General features: G+C 40.7%; 1 protein-coding gene across 1 annotated transcript in view; it reads right to left on the bottom strand.

Annotated features, from left to right (window-relative positions):
• ATP8B4 (ATPase phospholipid transporting 8B4 (putative)) overlaps nucleotides 1–23,046 on the bottom strand; it is a 174,110-nt gene that overhangs the window by 110,343 nt on the left and 40,721 nt on the right. Inside the window, 3 exon segments of the mRNA XM_074964516.1 lie at nucleotides 2,741–2,839; nucleotides 4,484–4,597; nucleotides 18,927–18,985. Of these exon segments, the coding sequence (XP_074820617.1) occupies nucleotides 2,741–2,839; nucleotides 4,484–4,597; nucleotides 18,927–18,985 (272 nt within the window).

Consider the following 23,046-nt stretch of genomic DNA (forward strand, 5'->3'; position numbering starts at 1 on the left):
CAACCACATTCTTTTAATTTAAAATCTAAGACTGATCTTACGATGCTTGTGCTCTCCCAATAAAAATGTTGTTTCCTCCCTGCTTTTCCTCTCCCTTTAAATCTGTTTTAATTTTTCCTGACATCAAAGTTTGTAATCCTTGGAGTCATCTGAGTCGGATTAATATGAGCCTCAAAAAAAGAAAATAAAGTTCTGACAGTGCAACTGTCTTGTACCATCTCACTGGGATACAGAGATTCTTAATCATGCCTGTATCACGTTCTAACTGAACTATTCCCAATCAGTCATGTATCACTCTTTACCACTTCCCTCAAGAATATCAGCTTTTGAGATTTCAGAAACTTACTCCTTATCAAAGAGAATTTCCCTACTCTCCAGTGAAACGTCAGTGTCTTTAAAATCATTTTGCTTACACTGAAGTCATTGCCATGTTCCTTTATACACTACCTTGGAGAGCTTATTACTTCATACTTCCCAAGGCAAACCCAGCTTTCCATTTTAAGTAAAGATCAGTGCTTGATCTCAGCTAGGATTAGTAACTTTAAATCTCCATAATATGAAATAGACTGTACTACCCTTCTAGGATTGTATTCTCAGGGTACATCTGTACTATGATAAAAAACCTGCAGCATGGCTGCGGCTGGCCCAGGTCAATTGACTCTGACTTGGGCTGCAGGACTATAAAATTGTAGTGTAGACTTTTGGTCTCTGGGGGTATGTCTACACTGCAATTAGACATGTGCGGCTGGTCCATGGGGCTTGGGCTGTGGAATTGTAGTGTAGATGTCCAGGCTCAGACTGGTGTCCACGCTCTAGGACCCTGAGAGGTGGGAGGGTCCAGAGCTTGGGCTGCAACCCACATCAGAACATCTACACTGCAAATTAGCCCAAGCCCTGCAAGCCTGAGTCAACTGGCATGGGCCAGCCATGGGTATCCTAATGGCAGTATAGTATAGACATACCCTGAGACCCCACAACGGGACAGGGTCTCAGACCCTGGGCTACAGCCCATGGGCAGCTGGTGAACCAGCCATAGGGGGAGGCTAGCCCCCAGCCCCTCCCCTTCTACTTAAGGCCCTGCCCCTCACCATCCCCTGAAGGGGCCCAGAGCACCCCCACCATAGCCCCAGCCCCCTGCCCCAGGCCACCCAAGCACCCCCAGCCATGGAGTTCCAGCTGAGCCCCCAACCAGAGCCCCGGAGCACTGGGAAGCCAGGGGGTGCAGTTCCAGCATCCCAAGTGCCAGGTGGGCAGTGCAGCCACGGAGCCAGCACCAGCCACCATGAATCCCAGCACCATACCAGCTCTCCCCAGCCAGCCTAGGCTACTATGGAAGAGCAGGAAGGAATTGCACTGCAGGCAGGGGCCTGGGGGTGAAGCATGGGCGGGGCCATGCCAGGCCATTTTGGGAGGCACAGTCTCCCCTAGCCTATGATATCCGCCACCCATGCAGCAGCCTGAGCCTGAATTCTACAGTTATTTTATAGCCCCACAGCCTGAGCGCTGCAAGCTCGGGTCAGTTGACCTATGGTCTAAGACTCATTGCTGTGGGAGTTTTACAGCCATATAGACATAGCCTAAAGAATCTGAAGAACTCAGAGGTTTCTCTGCTATTGCAGTAAGACTTCTGCCTCACAGATCCATTTCCCCACTCCTTGTCCCTTGCATCATGTCTATGATTTTCCATTGTTTTTTTCCTGTTTGTGCTTTATCTGATGCACAATGCTTCACATGGGGTTAAAAAAAACTGCACCAAGGTAGCATCAGAACATTTTAGCCATATAAAGATATGATAGCTATACATGAGATCTAACACAAAAGTTAGATTTAAAAGGTCAACTGCAACAGTGTTTTGTTTAACTTGGTTTCCCCAATCTAGGGTTCATAAAGACACACATGGATTGTTTTAAAATTGGGGAGAAATACGAATAGTGTATTTTATAGATAAAAGTGAGATTTGGTAACTAAAAACTCCATGCCACTAGTAAAACGCTACACCTTTACTCCTCATGCATTTGACTCCTTTTTTGGCCCCCGCCCCTTGCCCCGCCCACTTCCACCCTTTCCAAAGTGGAAAAGGGAGTGTAAAAAAGCCGTTTATATAAGTGCTTTAGGATCCTTGCGAGTCACTACATAGATGCATTATGGTTTTTATTGTCATTAGTTCATACAAACATTATGTCACATTGTAGAAAACTGGGAGTTTTGGAACTAACAAGTAAGAGCAGGATCAAATGCTTTACAGTCATAAAAGTTACAAGACTTTGGCCATTATATGGGATAAATTAACAAAGGGTTTGAAAATGACTACTTTATTTTAAAGTAGCATTTTAATATTTATTTTTGGCATTTATTAATTTTAATCTGTTTATACAAGACTTGGGACAAGGATTTACCTCCATCAGATCTATTATCTGTGATTTAATGAGCAGATTATAACACACTGTGTATAATACTTACCCTGACAGAAGTAGTAACAGAATGGGAAAGGAAGACTTCTAAATCTGTTAAATTGAACAACAGCACAACATCTACCAAACATATTTTAGACACTGTGCCTTTTAAGACATAAATATGCTCAAGTGATAGCAAATAAAGCTTCTTTGTGAATACACGTGCCCCTTCTACACAGTATGGCACTAGAATCAACAATATGTGAATAATATGCTACCTAGTAATTTATGCAACAGTACATGGACAGCTGAAGACTTTGTAAAAGTAACTTACTGCAAATACTTACACAGTCATCTGTGGCATCTTTGACAGCAGTAATGGTAAATACCATCATTAAAGGCACAATGGTAGTAAACCAAGACAAGGAGGATATTTCTGGGATCAGCTACAAGATAAAGTTCTATTAAATACTTTTTAAAAAAATCTTAGTGAAATTTCAGTAACAATATTTCAAAGCAATATTTTTCATAAAAAGTAGTACTGTAGTAAAGAAAATCTGCTACATTGTCATAATTAATACACAGGGCGGGTAAAATTGCAGCAAATGGAATAGAGTGTAAATGAAGAGCCAAGAGGGGATGAGCTGGAAGAAAGAAAAAGAACTAGAGAGAACCATGGGGAGAAGAGTAGATATGGGAGAGAAAGACTAAGAATGGATAGCACAATGAAAGAAAAATGGGGAGAGAAAAAGAGAAGCAGAGAAAAAGAAGCAAAAATAGAAATCAAGGAAAACAATGAGAACAGAGATGAATAACTCACACTGACTTCAGTGGGAGGTATTCATAACCTATGAGAGGAGAATAGGGCCCAAGTAAAGCAAAAGGCCATGAAACAATACAAAGTGTAAGAAGACCGAGTGTGAACTAAACCGTGAGTAAACCCAAAATACATTTTGCTAGGTATATGGAACCTTAAAGAATGCAATACAAGGGAGAACACTCAGAAAAAGGAAAAATTCCAAAAAGAGAGACAAGATGGGTGAGGTAATATCTTTTATTGGACCAACTTCTGTTGGTGAGGGAGACAAGCTTTCGAGCTACACAGAGCTCTTCTTCAGAGGCTCCTTTTTAAAAGATCCCAGACCTGAAGAACTCTGTGTAGCTCAACAGCTTGTCTCTTGCACCAATATAAGTTGGTCCAATAAAAGATATTACCTCACGCACCTGGTCTCTCTTAAATCCTAAAACCAACAGGGCTATAATACAGGACTGCATACAAAAAGTGAGACGGAACAGAGAAAGATGGCAAACAAATGAGAGCCAGAAACAAAGAATGAGAGATTAGAAAAATGTTTATTAAATAGCAGGAAAGATTTTTATTTTATTGAGATTTTTAAAAAATATTCTGTGCCAAACTTGTACATTTGACTAGGGTTTCATTTAACTATAGATGCAAAATTCAGATGTATTCTGGTCCAGATTTCAAGTCTCCCAAAAGTTTGGACTTGGGATTCCATTACAGAGAGACTCTAATCATGAAGTTCTGATTGGGGATGTAGATTTTAATTTAGACAAGAATAGTTATCTATATCACCTCACATACTCTAGGCATCCTACAGAGATCATCAGGGCTGGTTTACTTATCCAATTAACTTAAGTTTAAAAAGGAACAATCAAACCAGTTTGGGTAAAACAAGAACTAACCTGGGCCTTCACCCATACCTCAAACTGCATCTAATCATTTGAGGAACTGCCCTAACAAAGAAGTCTGGTGCTGCTGCTCCTTCTCTGCTTCACCACATGTGCCCAACAGGCTCTTTCTTCCCCTTGTCCTGCCCATTCAATATTATCTTGGAAATACTCTTAATAGAGTTCCTCAGAAACAGTCATTTTAGGCTATTTGATAGTTGTCCATCAATGGCTACATTTTAATACCCATGAAATCTGATCAACATAGAACAATTTTACTCATTTGTTTGGTATTCTAAGTGGCTATTGCATTGCTATTAACACAAATAATTGGGTCTTTTTGTTAAGAGAAGAGAATATCAAAATTACACTTCAGCGAAAAAAAGAAAGTTATACATCACCTGTAAAATCAGAAGGAAAAGGAAGTAAGCATTTGCAACCCTCTGGAATTGTTCAAATAAATTAACTGGCAAGAAAGTAAGAATGTTGTATTTAGACGTTTTGATGCGATTGTTCTGAAAAATAAGAGAACGATGTAATGCATGTTAGTTCCAGCAGAGAAAAATCTAAACTTATAAAAAAAAAATCTACTTCAAGTTTGGAACACACAGCAGTAATGACACTTAAAATCAGAAAGTCATCTTGTAGGATCTCAGTTTTGTTACAATTATTTCTTAAATTGTTGATTATAAATATTACTTAAATTATTGGTAATAGAAGTTCTAATTTTCAACAATGTTTTAAATCAAGATATAAAATCTTTAGGCAATAAATGGGAGCTTCCAGATTCCTTATCTGGAAACTCTTATTTAGGGCAGGTAAGAGAAGTGTGTACACACTAGGAGAAAGGATGGATTCAGGAAGGGTTTAGACAGACACATACGCTCCTTATTCAGGACCAATACCTAATAGTGGGGGCTTGGGGCAGGGAAGGGGATTCCAATAAGGGTTTCATGCATTTCCCAGCAGATGTCACTGCAAGACAGAAGCACAGAGGAGGCAGATATTAAGCTATGCTAGAGGTAAAATGCAACACAACCCAATAGCAAATTGCACACCCACACACATTTGCTTGATTTTTTTACTTTAATGGTCTAAAATGTACAACCCCATTCAACACAACCTACATTTAGCTTGGCTGCTATGAAAGCCTGGAATTTCTTTTTTTTTTTTTTTTTGGGGGGGGGGGGGCTGCAAGACCCACAAAAAGAACATATTTCATTTCTGAAGTGGACCTTGTGATTCTGGTTATCTTACTATCTATGGCCCTCACTTCTGTTGTTTTACTACAACAAATGTTTTCCTTGGTGACAACTGTGATTACTTTTACAATACTATGAATATAAAAAAAAACCTTAATCATTCATTAATACTGTAAAAGAGCCGGACTCACCCCTGCAGTGCCTCCTGCTGGTCATTGGGAATTAGTGCTTTTCCAGCCTGGAGCGCCCTCTGCAGTCCAGTGATCCACACAGCTCTGGCCCCCGTGTCCCTCACAGATGCCGGTGCCCCTTTCTCTATGGCTCTGCCCCCGGCAGTACCCCCACACTCTGCCACTGGGTCTCCCCTTCCTGGGGAACCCCCAACCCACTATCCCCACCTTGCCTCAGTCTAGGCTACTGCCAGTCATCACCAAGCCCCCACTCCCTGGAGCAGACTGCAGTGTAAAGACCACTCATCATCGGCAAGGGGGTTCAGACCTGCTGTCTTCCTCTGTCTCCCAGTACCTCTATGGGCCTCAGACCAGGCCCTACAGCCTGGGGAGTTGCCAGCCTGGAGTACCCCCGCTCAGCCTGCTCCTTCCCCAGCACTGCACCACCCTCAGTACTCTGTCTGTCTGGCAGCACAGGCAGGCCCTACTCTTTCCCAGCCTAGAAAGAAACTCCTTAAGCCACTAGCTCACAGCCTTTTTATACAGGCCAGCTGGGGCCTGATTGGGGTGTGGCCCACGTCATAAATATAAAGGGAATATAATATAAAGGCTAACCACCTTTAAATCCCTCCTGGCCAGAGGAAAAACCCTTTCACCTCTAAAGGGTTAAAAAGCTAAGATAACCTTGCTGACACATGACCAATGAGGAGACAAGATACTTTCAAAGCTGAAGGGGAACAAAGGGTCCTGTCTGTGTGTGTGATGCTTTTGCTGGGACCAGAGCAGGAATGCAGGTCAGAACTCCTGTAAAGAGTTAGTAAGCAATCTAGGTAGATATGTGTTTGATTCGGTTTTGTTTAAATGGCTGATAAAATAAGTTGTGCTGAATGGAATGTATATTCCTGTTTTTGTGTCTTTTTGTTACTTAAGGTTTTGCCTGGAGGGATTCTCTATGTTTTGAATCTGATTACCCTGTAAGGTATTTACCATCCTGATTTTACAGAGGTGATTCTTTTACTTTTTCTTCAATTAAAATTCTTTTAAGAACCTAATTGCTTTTTCATTGTTCTTAAGATCCAAGGGTTTGGGTCTGTGTTCACCTATGCAAATTGGTGAGGATTTTTATCAAGCCTTCCCCAGGAAAGGGGGTGTAGGGCTTGGGGGGATTTTGGGGTGAAAAACGTTTCCAAGTGGGCTCTTTCCCTGTTCTTTGTGCACCACTTTGGTGGTGGCAGTATAAAGGTTCAAGAACAAAAGGTAAAAGTTTGTACCTTGGGGAAGTTTTAACCTAAGGTGGTAAGAATAAGCTTAGGGGGTCTTTCATGCAGGTCCCCACATCTGTACCCTAGAGTTCAGAGTGGGGAAGGAAACTTGACAGCCTAGCTGCGGCTACTTCCCCAATCAGCCATCCCCAGCCACAGCCCTCTCCAGGGCTGCTTTTAACCCCTTCTATTTTAGGAGCGGGGTAGCCACCCGGCTACAAACACATTATCTAATTGTAACTTATGCAGCACGGTATAACACATTACATATGAAAGCATGTACCAGAGTACATTGTTCTTTCAACAGGCTAGCAGACTAATATCATGGGGTAAATTAGTTTAGTCTGTATCAGCTGTTATCCTGCAACTCGGAATATCACCTCAGAGAGGTCTGTCTTTTCAAGACATGTTGATTTGTAACTAATCTGAAATTTTGCTAGTAACCAAAAGGAAAATGCTTTGTAAGGGACAATTATAATTTGCTGCTGGTACCAGGTCTGTTATAGCCAAGACAAAAATGAAAGTTGTACTGCTCCAATCACTTCCTCAAAGGGTCCATTTTAGTGTCTAAATATAAATCCTCCAGGCCATTGGTATGCAAAGCAGTAAGTTGTGCAAGAATAGCCACAGAAAACCCATAAATGCTCTTACAACTCTGAATTAGGTCCACCAGTGGACACTCACTAGATTGTTGTATTTGGATCAACCCTTGGGGTTCCATATGCTCTTGGCCTTTTAGGCTCAGGCAGAGTCTCGGCCAGGGGTGGGCAAAGTACACCCCACAGGCCAGATGCAGCCTGCAGGCCGTTTTAAGCTGGCCTGCGAGCTCCCGCTGTGGAGTGGGATCTGGGGCTTGTCCCACTCTGGTGCTCTAGCCAGGGCAGAGTGTCGGGGCCTGCACCATGCAGCTCCCTGCAGCCACGGGGTGGGCACGCTCTGGTGCTCCAGCCAGGGCACAGGTGCGGGAGCCACACCACGCAGCTCCTAGAAGCCACGGCATGGCCCCCCTCCAGCACTCCAGCCAGGGCACAGGGTCGGGGGCCTCACCACGCAACTCCCGGAAGCCACGGCATGCCCCCGCTCCGGTTCCTATGCACTCCAATGGCCCCCTCCGGCGCACCAATGGGAGTTGCAGGGGAGGTGCCTGCAGATATGCTGGGACATGCTGCTGCTTCCGGGAGCCGCTTGAGGTAAGTGCCGCTGGGAGCCTGCACCCCTGAGCCTCTCCTGATGCCCCAACCCCCTGCCCCCAGCCTTGATCCCCCTCCCATCCTCCAAACCCCTTGATCCCAGCCTGGAGTACCCTCCTGCACCCCAAACCTCTCATTCCCAGCCCCACTCCAAAGCCTGCACCCTCAGCTGGAGTCTGCACCCCTTCCCACATCCTTGATCCCCCTCCCGCCTTCCAAACCCCTCAGTCCCAGCCCAGAGCCCCCTCCCACACCCCAAACTCCTCATTTCTGGCCCCACCCCAGAGCCTGCACCCCCAACCAGAGCCCGCACCCAACCCCAATTTTGTGAGCATTCATGGCCCGCCATACAATTTCTATTCCCAGATGTGGCCCTCGGGCCAAAAAGTTTGCCCGCCCCTGGTCTAGGCACTGGCTCTGGGTTTCTAGGCACATTCTCAAGGTAAAAATCCTTTGTCTAGGATCCCTTCTGAGATATACAGCTCTGCAGTCCTAGGCCTAGGAAAACTAGTGTCAGCTCTCCCAAGCTTCCCCAGTAGTTCTTGCAAGTACACAGAGTTCAACCAATGCTGTGCACCTATCAGGTTACTGTTTCCCCTTCAGGGACTACATGATAATGAAAGCAAGTAACACAGATACTTTATAAGGAATTTCTAAACCAATCACACTTTACTCATGGACAAAGCACAAAAGATATCTACAGAAAACAACAAAAACCTGCCCTCAAAAGCCTCCCTCCAGTAGCCTCACCATTTCAACAACCCTCAGGTTTTGGCCAGTCCTTCCACAGCCCTGGGTCCCAGGACCATCCTCTCTTCCTGCACAGCTTTGCAATCTGGTCTCCTCTCTCTTTAAAATGGCAGGTAAGAAACCCTTCCTTTTATAAGTTTCCAGTCCCCATGTCAGGTGACCATTCCAAATGGCTTCAAGTCCCTAATAGAATCATAGAATATCAGGGTTGGAAGGGACCTCAGGAGGTCATCTAGTTGGAAGGGACCTCATCAGCTGATCCATTGCTTAGTTACAAGCCCACCTGGAAGAATTGGTTCATCGGGTGGCAACTAGCTCATTGTCCTAGAATGCTTCCATTTGAATTGGAGTTCCTCCAGGTTAACAAACCTTGATTGCTTTCCACTGTTAGCCTTCTGACAACACCTCCAGGAATCCCAGTTCAGTATGGAGATTAAAAGACAACAGTGAAGGTACAGTGCAGTTTTACACTTTTGTGGCATTCACAAAACAAAATGGAGTTTACAGTTTGATATAGATACATACAGACATACATTAGATGCTATCTTCGATCACTGAGTGGATACTGTAGGCTAAAATCTGGCTGCCACATGAACACAATGAAACCCACAAATAGAGGAGGAATATGGGGCAGAAGTTCTACATGCAGAGATACTGGCTCCCCCCAAAAAATCCATGCAGAAAACACATAACAAGAACCAAGATGGGTTTTTCTGGCAGGGCTACATTAGTGTGCTTAGGGTTCCTGACCCATGCAGATTCTTCTTTTTTTTTAGAAGGACTTATCTGCTGAGTCAATATTTTGGGAGCCAACAATCAAAAAGAGCCACTGATGGTCAGGCTGTGGACACAATGTACTGATGCTTCTGCAGCTTCAATGTGTGTCTATTTTGCGGGCATTTTTTCAGATAGCCAGCAGATGGCCATATATTTGGTATACGAATACTTATCTAATATTGCTTTCAATATATATGTGTTATGCCCAATTTCTAGAGGAAGTTGTATATTTTATTTTATTAGAGGATCTGTTTTAAGTTAGTCCTGGCTAATGAAATCTACCTAAAACTATCATAGTAGTGTGTTTAAATTTAATCAAAGAAAAGAGTCTCTACTTTTCTGGCCAAAGTTGAGGCAGTTGGGAAGATCTGGAGCTGAGAGACACGGATATTCACTTTTGCAATGGAATTTGGTGGGCACAGGTAGAATTACTCCTTCATTACTCTTTTTTAGAATTATTTTATACATTTTATCAGCTTCATAATGCACTATTTAGTCATTTCTCTTGATATATGTACTCAACCATTCTGCAGACCTCTTAAAGACATTCTCCCCGGTTTTTACAATGTGTTTCTACTGTAAAACGCAAGACTGTAAAAATGACACTTACTTACTTTGCCACCTGTACGTTTTCAGCTCTTTTTACATTAGTGATAAACACAGGAGGTGGGGCTTACTATTTAATTCCTTTTATAAATGCAGAGGCAGTACAGCTATGGGACAAAGAATTTGGTATCTATTCTTGCTCAAGCATCATCAACAGAATTGTTAATTAAATTCCAACTAAATGAATTCTTTGCATTGGTCTTCACTGCAGAGCATGTGAGGGAGATTGCCACACCTGAGCCATTCTTTTAGATGACAAATCTGAAGAACTATCCCAGATCGAGGTATCAGTAGAGGAGGTTATGGAACAAATGATAAATTAAGTAGTAATAAGTCACCAGCACCAGATGGTATTCACCAAAAAGTTCTAAAGGAACTCAAATATGAAATTTCAGAGCTACTAACTGTGGTAAAAAACCTTTCACTTAAATCAGCTTCCTTATTAGATGACTGGATGATGGTTAATGTAACACCGATTTTTTAAAAGAGGCTCCAGAGGCAATCCTGACTATTACAAATCAGGTTTCAGAGTAGCAGCCATGTTACTCTGTATTTGCAAAAAGAAAAGGAGTACTTGTGGCACCTTAGAGACTACCAAATTTATTTGAGCATAAGCTTTCATGAGCTACAGCTCACTTCATCGGATGCATTCAGTAATCCTAACTTCAGTACCCGCTAAATTGGTTGAAACTATAGTAAAGAACAGAATTATCAGACACCTAATATGTTGGGGAAGAGTCAACTCCGCTTTTGTAAAGGAAAATCTTTCCTCATCAATCTATTAAAATTCTTTGAGGGCATCAACAAGCACGTGGACACAGTGATCCAGTTGATATAGTGTACTTGGACCTTCAGAAAGCCTTTGACAAGGTCCCACATCAAAGACTCTTATGCAAAGTAAGCAATCATGCGATAAGCGGAAAGGTCCTCTCATGGGTTAGTTACTGGTTAAAAGACAGTAAACAGTAAGAATAAATGGTCTTTTTCACAATGGAGAGAGGGAAATAACAGGGTCCCCCAAGGATCTTTACTGGCACCTGTGCTATTCAACATATTCATAAATTATCTGGAAAAGGGGTTGAACAGGGAGAGGTGAATTTGCAAATGATACAAAATTACTTAAGATCATTAAGTCCAAAACTGACTGCGAAGAGTTACAAAGGGATCTCACAAAACTGGGTGAAGGGGCAACAAAATGGCAGATGAAATTCAGTGCTGATAAGTACAAAGTAATGCATGTTGCAAAACTTAATCCCAACTATAGATACAAAATGAAGGGGTCCAAATTAGCTGTTAACACTCAAGAAAAAGATTTTGGAGTCATCATGACTACTTCTCTGAAAACATCTGCTCAATGTGCAATGGCAGTCAAAAAAGCTAAAAATGTTAGGAACCACTAGAAAAAGGATAGATAATAAAACAGAAAAATATTATGATGACACTATATAAATCAATGACTGTCTCCTGCAATCACCTTGCAGTCTGTTATACCTTTTATTTCCTGCCAGGAAACAAGAAAGTAGTCAGTCAATCTGGCTTCCGGTCCTTCTACTCTTGTAAGTAATAAGATACTCATCTCTTTTTGTAAAAAATGTGTTGGAAACTACTAGGTCATGAGCTTGTGCCAGTTGCACTATGCTTTCTCCTTCATCATTTAAAGTTCCATAGCCCTGGCCACCACATATGCTACAATATCCACGCATGTCTCTTCCAACATTCCTATTTAAATTGGCACCGATAACTACTTCATTTTCTAGAATTTGCTGAAGAGCAATGTCTAACATTTCCCAGAAACTTGCCTTCTCTTCCTCGCCACAGCCCAACTGGGGTACATGTTTAACAAGCCACAGTAGCAAAATATGTTTAGCAAACTGTGGTAATACAAAGAATAAATAATATGTTAACTAGTAAGGGATAGTGTTTTAAGAGCACAGACAAGTTATTCTAGTCCATCTCATGATATTAACTGATTATCTTAAAAGGGCACAGTCAAAATAAAACAAATGTATCCTTACCTCTAGTACTCAGTAATACCTTGATTTAGAGATTATTGGAAAATGTCATGACATAGCACAATATTTTTAATGTCTTGATTTTTGTTTGTTTTATAACCAGATCTACTTAGATTATTCAAACTAGAAAAATATTCTTCAGCTCTATGGGCATTAATTCAATCAACTAGAACAGTCACTTTCAGTCTTTTGGATCTACGGAGAACACTGTGTCTCATGTCTCAGGAGTCTAATTTCCTACCCATAATTTACACAGAGAAACATGGTTTATAAATATTTTCTAGCCACATTTTCATTACAAAAATTTTGTTAGCTAGTGTTGTTAGTCTTGCACAATTCTCTGAGCACTGCTTCATTGAATTATCATTCCTGGTTTCTAACTGTCATTGTGGTGAACATAAATGGTCTTTGAACTGAAATTTATTTGCAAAGCTCTGATTTTGAAGAATTCGTTGGGGAACAAATTAAATTTCCCTTTGAGACTAATTTAGTTACTGTACGGTTTATTTCCTCCAAGACACTCTAAACAGCATACGTTGTACAACGACTTTCCCATACTAGCAAGTAATTTTTTCCTTCAAGAATGACATAGCTGGAGAGGAGGATGAGAAGCCCTGTATCACTGTATCCACAAACAATTGATATACATATATATGTAATAAAGGACATAAAGCATCAACCTTCCAGTGCCTAAAAAGAAATGTATTCTTCCTGTATTACCTATACCTACAAAACAGACAGGGAACATTTGAAGCCAAATTCAGACCTGGTCTAAATGGGTTCAACGCCACTGACTTCAGAAGAGTTTCACCTGCTTTCACCATGTCTGACTTTGGGTTCACAGGGCATAATTCAACTAAAGCTATCAAGCAACTATTTGCCGTTAGCAGAATTTTATTTAACAAATGGCATCGCTACTTGCTAATTATCCACTTTCAATCTGTAACTAACTGTAATGATAACTTCCAATTACAGGAGAGACTGTGGCTCACAAGTGTCACCCTGGGGGAGCTCTGGGAGAGATTATGCCTCAGGAAACACCATGGTTCCCAGGCTACCTAGGAATCAAGGGACTGTTCAAGCTGCACCATTCTTTGGATGGTGCAGCAAACTCCCCCCTGCATCTCCTGGACAGTTCCACAGGTTGAAACAGAGACGGCAGGTCCATGTCCCCACCCCACTCTCTGCTATTTGCTGCTTTCTTTGGGCTGACTTGCACAGCAGGGGCCCTAGAAATGAATTTTCTCCAACACTAAGGATTGTTAGAGGCCTAGTCCTTCCATGGAGGGGAGGGAGAAAAGGGGTTTGCATTATAGCCCTTCTACTTTCCCCATCACTCAGACACAACCTGGCCTTACTATCTTTATAGCAGTATACATAGGTACAGTATGCCCAACACTTTGTACCTATGTATTTGTTAACCCTTAATTTTTTCCTCTCATACGTTCTAATTTTTATTCCCTAGATTGTATCTAACTCTCACTCCCATCTCTCAGAGAGATTGAAATACATCTGTAGGCTAACCTAATCCAAGTACAATTGCAAAACAAATTATTGAGATCAGAAAAGAATTGAGGATCATAAACCAAAAGGTGACTTGGGGCTTACAAATATTTAACTGTTAGTCTGTGATCCCACAAAGATTTAGACACATGCTTACTGTGACTCTGAGCACCCCTGTATTTACACCCTACCTACTACTGTAATAATCTTCATACAAAATATGCCTTGGAGGTATCATTTGAAAACTAACAACTCACTGATCATTAATATTCTTGTGTGATGTATGTACACAGTGTGTATTAAGAGATATGGATATAAGATACAGTCATGACTAACCTATGTTTAAGCCAGGCATATCAGGGGATGTTGGTAAACAGGTCTGCCCTAAACTAAGGAATGTGCCCGATCATCAGGCAGAGATAATTAAGGTATATTTACATATAAGCAGTAAACAAGGCCATCAAACCAACAAAGGGTGGGGGGAAATTGCCAGAAGCAGAATAATTTGCATTTTAGCAAACACCAGCAGGGGAAGAAAGAGCATGGAGCTTCCTTCACCTCCACACGCCATGTCACCTTCCTCACAGCTTGAATAAACTACTTTGAGTGATGTCACTCAGAAGAATCCATTTAAAAGGTTTACTGGTCTATAAGGACAGGGGCCCGAATCTCAAGTGTAAGCAATTGAATCAACAGATTGTATACAGCATTACTGTATTATAAAAGTGTATAGAGTGAGGTCTTTTCTGAAAGCTAATGACCAACTGGTAATTAATATAATTGTGAAATGTATATATTAACACTATATGAGAGAATATGGATACTTCATGATACTATGTTTTAAAGTCTGTGGCCGAACAGGGACTCCCTCCCAGACAGCAAAGAAGGTATCCACCTGTCTCCTATGTAAATTGAGCATGGTATAATCAAAACAATGGAAGCCTTATGTACAGACAAGGTGATAGGATGCCCACAGGAAGGGAAGAACAGCATGAGGTCATCCTGCCTCTTGAAACAAAGTCACTGAACACTGGAAGTTACAAGCAAGGACAGAAACCAACTTCTTAATCCATCACTAAACAGATACCAGAGAGCAGACCTCTTGCAAGCTGAGAAAGATGGGTGCTTCAACCAAGGAGAGGTTGAAGTCTCTGGAAACTGAATATAGCTGAGAGACCTGCTTAAGCAATCTCTTTTACCTAAGAAGACAAAGGAACCAGCATTTTTGGGCTTCTGGAGAAGATTCTGACTGAGGAGGGGGTCAGACACCATTTTTCTGGAAGACTGTGGGTGAAAAAAGCCATCTTGAACATAGTTGGAATGTCTGCATAATGGCACATGCACCGATCAAAGTTTTACTGGAATTAACCCATCATTCTTTCATCTAGACAGGAACTGGTGCTCTATAGAATATAAAGCAAAGTCACTATTTTATGGCATAGGAAGGGGAATTTTTCCTTTGTTACAAAGAAGAGATGTGAACACAAGCGGTGATTCCTTTGAATGGCCACCACAGAGGGAAATAATGAGAACAAACAAGAGATCATGTTGTTTTTCACCACTGCTGGTAATAGCTTATCTAAAGTGATCACTCTTCTTACAATGTGTATGATAATCAAGGTGGGCCATTTCCAGCACAAATCCAGGGTTTAACAAGAACGTCTGGGGGGGGGGGGGTAGGAAAGAACAAGGGGAAATAGGTTACCTTGCATAATGACTTAGCCACTCCCAGTCTCTATTCAAGCCTAAGTTAATTGTATCCAATTTGCAAATGAATTCCAATTCAACAGTCTCTCGCTGGAGTCTGGTTTTGAAGTTTTTTTGTTGTAATATCACAACTTTCATGTCTGTAATCGCGTGACCAGAGAGATTGAAGTGTTCTCCGACTGGTTTATGAATGTTATAATTCTTGACATCTGATTTGTGTCCATTTATTCTTTTACATAGAGACTGTCCAGTTTGACCAATGTACATGGCAGAGGGGCATTGCTGGCACATGATGGCATATATAGATAAGCTATTACCAGCAGGAGAGTGGGGTGGGGGGAGAGAAAACCTTTTGTAGTGGTAAACACCCATTTTTTCATGCTTTGTGTATATAAAAAGATCTTCTATACTTTCCACAGTATGCATCCGATGAAGTGAGCTGTAGCTCACGAAAGCTTATGCTCAAATAAATTGGTTAGTCTCTAAGGTGCCACAAGTACTCCTTTTCTTTTTATGTCTAAGGGTATGTCTTCACTGGCACTGGAAGCAAGCCTCGCAGCCTGGGTAGACACTCACGCTAGTGTGGCTTGAGCTAGCACACTAAAAATATCAATGCAGACATTTCAACTTGGGCAGATGCTCAGGTTCTCAAGCCCACCTGCCCCCGCCCCTAGGTTTGAGAGCCCAAGCTCCAGTCCAAGCCACAATGTCCATTCTGCTATTTTTAGCACATTAGTTCAAGTCCTGCTAGCACAAGTCTATCTACCCAGCCTGGAAGGCTGGCATCTAGCTGCCACACAGACATACCATTCATTTGAGCATTCACAGGTTCTGCTTAGTACTAAAACACAAAATTTAGGATCTGCTTATTTTGAATGTTCTAAAGGGCATTAATAATAAATATGTAAATAATAACAATGGAAATATTTATGACTTGTTAAGGGAAAAAGAGAGAAAGCAAAACAGCCAAATGCATTATATTTCAGCCTCTGAACATGGAACATCAACTGAACAATATAAAATTGTCATAAGCTTCCTCTGTAAGTGAAAATATATCTCACTACTTGACAATTAATGGAATTATGCAACCACATTAAAAACCATTGTGGGACAGTTGGAGTTGGTGGTTTTTCCAGGAAGTATTGTAACTATTAGTCTTAGTAAATTCATTCTAGTTTGAGTTATAGATTTAGTTCTTTTACAGTCAACTGTCTATTAACGAAAATTAGATTTCTCCTTTCCTATCCTTTCAAGAGACCTACCATACTTACTTTTTTCGTTCTCTGTTTACTTTCTAAGTTTTTTAATTTCTCTGGCTTGATGTGTTCATTTTATGTAATGTTTTGGTGTTCTGGACCTCTAAGTTCAAGACAGTATTCTACTCTTAAAGGAGCACAACAAACATCACAATTTTGGATAATATAGCCAAATATTTGCTTGACAATTTGAACCATGGCTTTCAAGTCCATAGTTAAAGAGACACATGTCAAAACAGTTAAGCTCAAATGTATGTTTAGGGTCAAAAACTCTGTTTATAACGCTCTATAACGCTGTCTAAAAATCTTTGCATGTTTCATTTAAAAAACAGCCACCAATCATTGCAGCAGTGAGCGATTTAAAAAGCTATCAAAATTGTACAGGTTCTGGATATACATTTATGTACATGCACTATTAGAAATGGAGGACTCCTGGAAGAGGAAACGTATTCACCTGAAGTCACCATACTATTTGGCTCCCCACTATCAGACACCTTTACAATTGTGAAATAGGATTTTCCACAGCCTAACCTTTAGATGAGTCCTTTTGTTAGGTATGAATGCCTGATCAGTGATCCTAAAATAATTTCTGCAATACATAAAGCCCTTTCTAATTACAGTAGAATAATCACAGTTCTGTGTTTGGTTTCAAGGTTTGTTTTTTTTAATCCAAAATATTCAAAATATATTTTTTTAAATTATTGGGGCTGTCTAACAAGTCCCTCAACAGTTTAGACTAATTTATAGGATTGATATGTGCCTTTGCTTGTAAATTACTGTCCATTTGAAAGAGGGCTGCAAGGTAAACCACTGAGAAAAGATGAAAGTAAAACCAACGTAGATTTCTAATATTTCAGGTTTTTTCTAGTTTGCCAAATAACTAGAATTGCCAAACGCAGAAAGTATTTCACACAATACGCAGGATAATGCTTGTCTCACTGCTTGCAGGTATTTAGAGCTCAACTGCTTGGAAAGGAATAATTGTTAATTACTTACACTGTGAACTGATTTGCATCACTTGATTATATTTTGGAGGGCAGGGAGTTTTTTCTAAGTGTAATTATTTGTAATAAATCTCTGACAAACAGTCACTATAGTGATGTCTCAAAACAAACAAACAGCTAATAATGAAAAACCTATATCAAAAACAAATTACTGGCACTTTCCATGACTAATTCAGACCTGTCATCCTGCTTGTCATTATTTTTAAAATTAGGTCAGTCAACAATTAATTTTAAATTGCAAACATAACAATGAGAGGAAAGACAAATGCCAGATTGGTAAATCCTGTTGAAAAATTAAACTTAATTTTTAAAAGTACCAAAAAAACCACAACTTTCCAAAATAGGACTGTGCCATCAAACCTGGATTTTTACAATGCCAAGAAAGAGTTCTTATTTTAATCATTTTCATACCAGCTGTTTTCTGAATGAAAAATACTCTAACATCTTTGAACCTGGATTTTGAAAAAGGAACTGTAGCATTCCATTATGTCATTTACTTCAAATGCAGAAGAGTCAGGACAGGATTTCAAAACTTTAACACAATATATTACTACAAAGGACAATAGGGAGAAGGTGAGCTAAACCTTATGGTCGATGATCTATTAGGAAAAAACCGAGAACAAATAAGTTTACCAATTTAGTAATTATGCCCTCAAAAAATATCCCTTAATTGTGTAGTAGTGACACTCTACAATCAAAAGAGGTTGCTACAATGACATGTATTTATAGTTATCAATATATTCTTTCAGAAACACTAAGCTGAGGAAGCTACAGTCCATGGGGAGGGTGGGAAATAATTTATTTCGTATGCGGAGATTAGAGAAGTCTGAGAGTTACAACACGTATGTATGCGTACACTGAACACTTCCTTGGGAATGTTAAGCGCTCCTCCTCCTATAAAAGTGAAAATATTCCTATACACTATGAATGCTCCAGTGGATGGTAGTGCACAGAAGCCAATCAGTGCTGAGTGACAGGGTTAATGTTTCACTCTTCACAGGAGTCCACTGGTTTCTATGAGATGTTACTCATAGCAGGCTCATGTTTTTAGATGAAATCCATGTGTGTAACATAAGTAGGTCAACTCTTCCTCAGGTGATATTGATATGCCTTAGAATACTTGTTGTTACTATAATGCAATTGCCATTAATATACAAATAAATTACTTCCCTAAATTTAATTAAACAGCAGAGTCAGCTTGGGTATTTAACCTCCCCGGTCAAAGATTTCCAGCTCAACTGTGTGGACCCAGGAAGTTCAAATAAGACGTTTGAGTATCATCTGAACCAAACCTCTAAAACTTTTGGGATTTGCTGAACATTACTGAAAACTCTCCATACATCTATGTGTGAATATACATCCCTTACTGTGCAGGGTTTCAATGCTGAATATGCATTATACTCACAGCATACTGAAATTTTTCATTATGTTCAGGATCATTGGCTTTCACCCTCCGCTCCTCCTCTGAAAAAAGAAAAAAAAACCCACCATAGTATCTTAAAAGACCAAATAGAGCTGAGAACAAAAGTATAAGAGATCAGTATATAAACAACACTTCATTAACTTTTAGGAGCACTCAATACACCAATTCTTTATTAAAATCCCAATATAGTTCAACTTTTAAAAAGCTAATCTTCAGACACTTTAGATAGTTCAATGTTAGAGAGAGAGATTTTTTATTTTGCAGTTTCCAGGAATTACTGTTTCAAATGTAATCACCAGATCTCTCGAGGCCAGCAGTGCTACAAACCAAAATGTCACAAAATCCAATAATGCTCTCACAGAGAAAGTGACAGTACATTCTGCTGTCATGTAAAAGCATATGCCACATTAGTATTCTCGTGCTTGACTAAAGAGGCAAAATGCACTGGTGAGATTATGGGCTAAATTATGGCTCTTCCTTAAGGAGTTCACTTAACAGGAGCACAAGAAGCCCCTCTCCCAACACAGACGGCAACTATAAAGTGGCTTTCTGATTATCTGACTACAAGGGGTGGAGAGTAATATTATATACACACCCCAGAAGGGGTCATGTCTAAGTAACTAGGAACGTCACCAGTGCATTCTTCCCTGTCCACTGGCTATGGCCAGAAGGGCAGTGAGGGAGGTCAGGGAGAGAGGGAGAGATTTTAAGGAGTATATTTTATTTTTAAGAGGTCTAACAAGTTAGTGCTGAGCATGTTTCCCCCTGCATTGTAGAGACATTATGACAGATTGTACTCTGTGCATGATCAAATTTGATTCCTAAAATAAACTAAATTTTACCAGATTAATTTTATAACCACATGCTAATTTATTGAATAGAACATTATTCAAATGCTAATAGATAAAAGATACAGTAGTTTAAATGTGAGCAAATCATTTTACTCCTGTTAGAACAGGTTCAGTAAATAATACCTACTCTCTTGATGTCAGATAGTTAATGGTTTCGCCCCATGTATTTCCACTGAAAACTCCATGAAATAAAGGTTTGTGTATTTATTATATTTTCCATCTACAGTAGAGTCTTCACTATACATATCAGTCCAACAGTTGGATAAACTCACATTCACTAGATTTCATACTATATGTTAGATAATATGATTTGTTTCCTGATACTTTCTACCTTTATTATTTGTATTACTGACACCCCCATGGTTTGAAACCTTTAGATCCACCACACAAACCTCTGCCACTTGATCTAATGGCATAACCTATAGCGGTCATAGGTTGTCATCTTCTATGTGGACCAGCACTAGAGGGCAATGAGGCACAAACTACGTTTGTGAGTTTCACAGATATCTGAGGACAGCAAAGGGATGGTGAGACACAGGAATCTTTGGTTCCACCCCAGGCTCTGGAGGAAAGTGTCCTCTAGTTGGCAGATTCTTCTGCCTATTCTCAGCGGGGAGGTCACTGAGCACTGCAGAGACAGGCTCCCTGGTCTCAGTCCTCGTGCCCCGCTGCACCTTGACCTGGAGCAGCTGGAGGCAGCAATAACAGAGGAAGTCCAGCTTTACCCCTCTTTCCCTGAGCAGAAGCATGTTCAGTCACTCTGTGGGAATTATGCATGTACAATCCAGCCGGAGGTAGAAGCCGTGAGGGGATGGAGCATGCTCAGTTGCTCTGGAAGGATGGCACTTCCTCATACACAGTCTGTTCAGCACTAGGACCTGTGAGAGGCTCAAGCACATTCAATGAGGATGGACTCTTCAGAGATTTAAGATGTTGAAATCAAAGAAGTCTCTACTAATCACATGCAGAATACGATCTTTACAGTTTAGCCAAATTTGAGCAGATTTTTAATAGCAATGGCAAAGGGTACATCACTGACACAAAGGCCACCCCATGCCAAATTTTAAGTCTCCGCTTCAAAACATTTCAAAGAAAAGACTACTAGAATTTTTTTAACATGGGAAAAACAATGTGTCTTTCCTTAACCACTTCCTCAAAAATAGCTCAACTATTTTGGCTGAAATTTTCAAAACAAAATTCAGCCTGAGGCAAACATCAAGCACGGAAAATGTCAACCCAAACAATTAAAGTTTGGCAAACTTAGAGGCAACTGAAAACAGGGTCTTACAATGGGAAGAGTCAGGCAACCTTAATAACAGGCAACACTACCAGCCCTACCTATAATCTGAGGAGTTACAACTCATTATATTAGGTTAGTTATTCTTCTCACTGTAACAGGATGATATTGTGCTACTGGCAAACCAGGTGTCAGCTCATGCCCAAATCACCATGTCTCAACTGAACACTAACAAATACATAGCTGGAATGAATCTGACTCATCTCTGTGTTAGTATTGTTAAAAACAGGTATAAGAATTATGAGAATGTGCTTAGTATTTAGACTTTATTGGATGCTTGTGAATTGCTGCATGCATTAATCTCACCTATAACATCAGTATCCCATATTCTAAGGTAGTATTTGAGCAGTTGTATTGTAAGTTTCTGTGACTATCAGACAGGAGAGACACATTAATCAGTGTGAACTGCTGATCTGTAACACAAGGGGTTACGTCCTTCCCAACAGGAAAGGTCCATCAACACCAGGTGGACTACCCTGGGATGTTAAAGAGGACAAAGGACTTTCAGTTAGCCCTAAAGGACATCTAGAGCTTGATTATAGAAGCTTCTATTATGTTTTGAAACTTAAAGTTGTAACTGGTTTGTATATATATGTTTACCTGCTTTAACTTTGCAAAGAACTTTCTTATTTCCTCTTCCTATTTGTGACAGGGTGCTAAGCAGAAAACTGCTTAGCCAACCCTCTGTCACTTTAGCTCCAATTCAGGGAGGTGAATCGGACCTGGGTAGACCACCTGCCCCTGATTGGGGAAGCTTGAACAGCTGCTGCCTCATCAGGCTGGATAAGAGCCCCAGGGGAAGGAAGCCAGGGGGGAGCTGGAAAGAGGAAAGCTGCAGCAGAGGAAAGGCAGTGAGGGGAAGCAGAGAGAGATAGCTTGCCCCCTCTCTCCTGCTGGTGGACTGCAAGAAGGGGACTACTTGTATGGTGGAAAGGTGGTGGGAGAACAGCCTGTAAATAAAAGCACCAGGTGGGCACTGCACCAAAAGGTTTCTGCGTGACTTTCTCAGCCCAGCGGGGGCAGGAGCCAGGAGGGCCCTGCAGGGACGCTGCTACACTATTTAATAAATCTTCATATATTTTATTATAGGACAGGCTACAAGCAATGTCTTTGATGTGAGATCTAAGGTGCAGTTGACCTGGGTTAAGTGACTGGTCCTTTGGGACTATGAGTATCCTGAATATTGCTGTGATTCTATCACAAAGGTAGACTCACCTGCTGGTGAGACAGATCAGAATACTCAAGGGGACTGTCTGTGATTCCATGTTAGGGCTGTTATAGTGTTGGGGTCTGTTATAGTGTCTGAGGAGTTTACACTTGATTACTGGTTGGTGAAATCTAAGTATAGAACTCACAGCCCATTTGGGGTTTGTGCCCTGCTTCCTATCAGTCTGCTCGGAGACTCACCAGCAGCATTACAGATATGCTACATTTGAAAAAAAAAAAAAAAAGTTCCGTCATATTGAACAGATGCTTCTTTGCACTGTTGATAATCTGACTCAAATGATTTCATCTCCCACAGGATGCCCACAACAGCCAATTAATTTATTTTGGTCACAACTGGTTTATCATTAACAGAAGTGTTTCTAGCTCACTACGTTTCTTTAATCAGCAAAGACACTTCAAAAAAAAAAAAAAAAAAACATGCCAAGACCTGTATATAAGAGAAAAGTAACCTCAGCTCTAAAAGGGAACAAAAACTGTAGATTAATACACTTTAAGCCAATAACAAAGCAAATATATGGGTACAATCTGAAGAAAGTCGAAACTGTCTAAACTTAATTATTAAACCAAGACCAAACTGAAAAAAAAAGTCCTAACCTTTGGCTAATATATTTTAAAGACAGACAAAACAAGACTTCCTCCAAGAGAGAAACTAACTAATAATGTATCAATAAAAAATTAAACCTCTGAGGGATATGCTTCCACAGCCCATACCACAGAAATAGCATTA

Source organism: Natator depressus, chromosome 10, assembly GCF_965152275.1.
Source record: "Natator depressus isolate rNatDep1 chromosome 10, rNatDep2.hap1, whole genome shotgun sequence".
NCBI classification, from domain to species: domain Eukaryota; kingdom Metazoa; phylum Chordata; order Testudines; family Cheloniidae; genus Natator; species Natator depressus.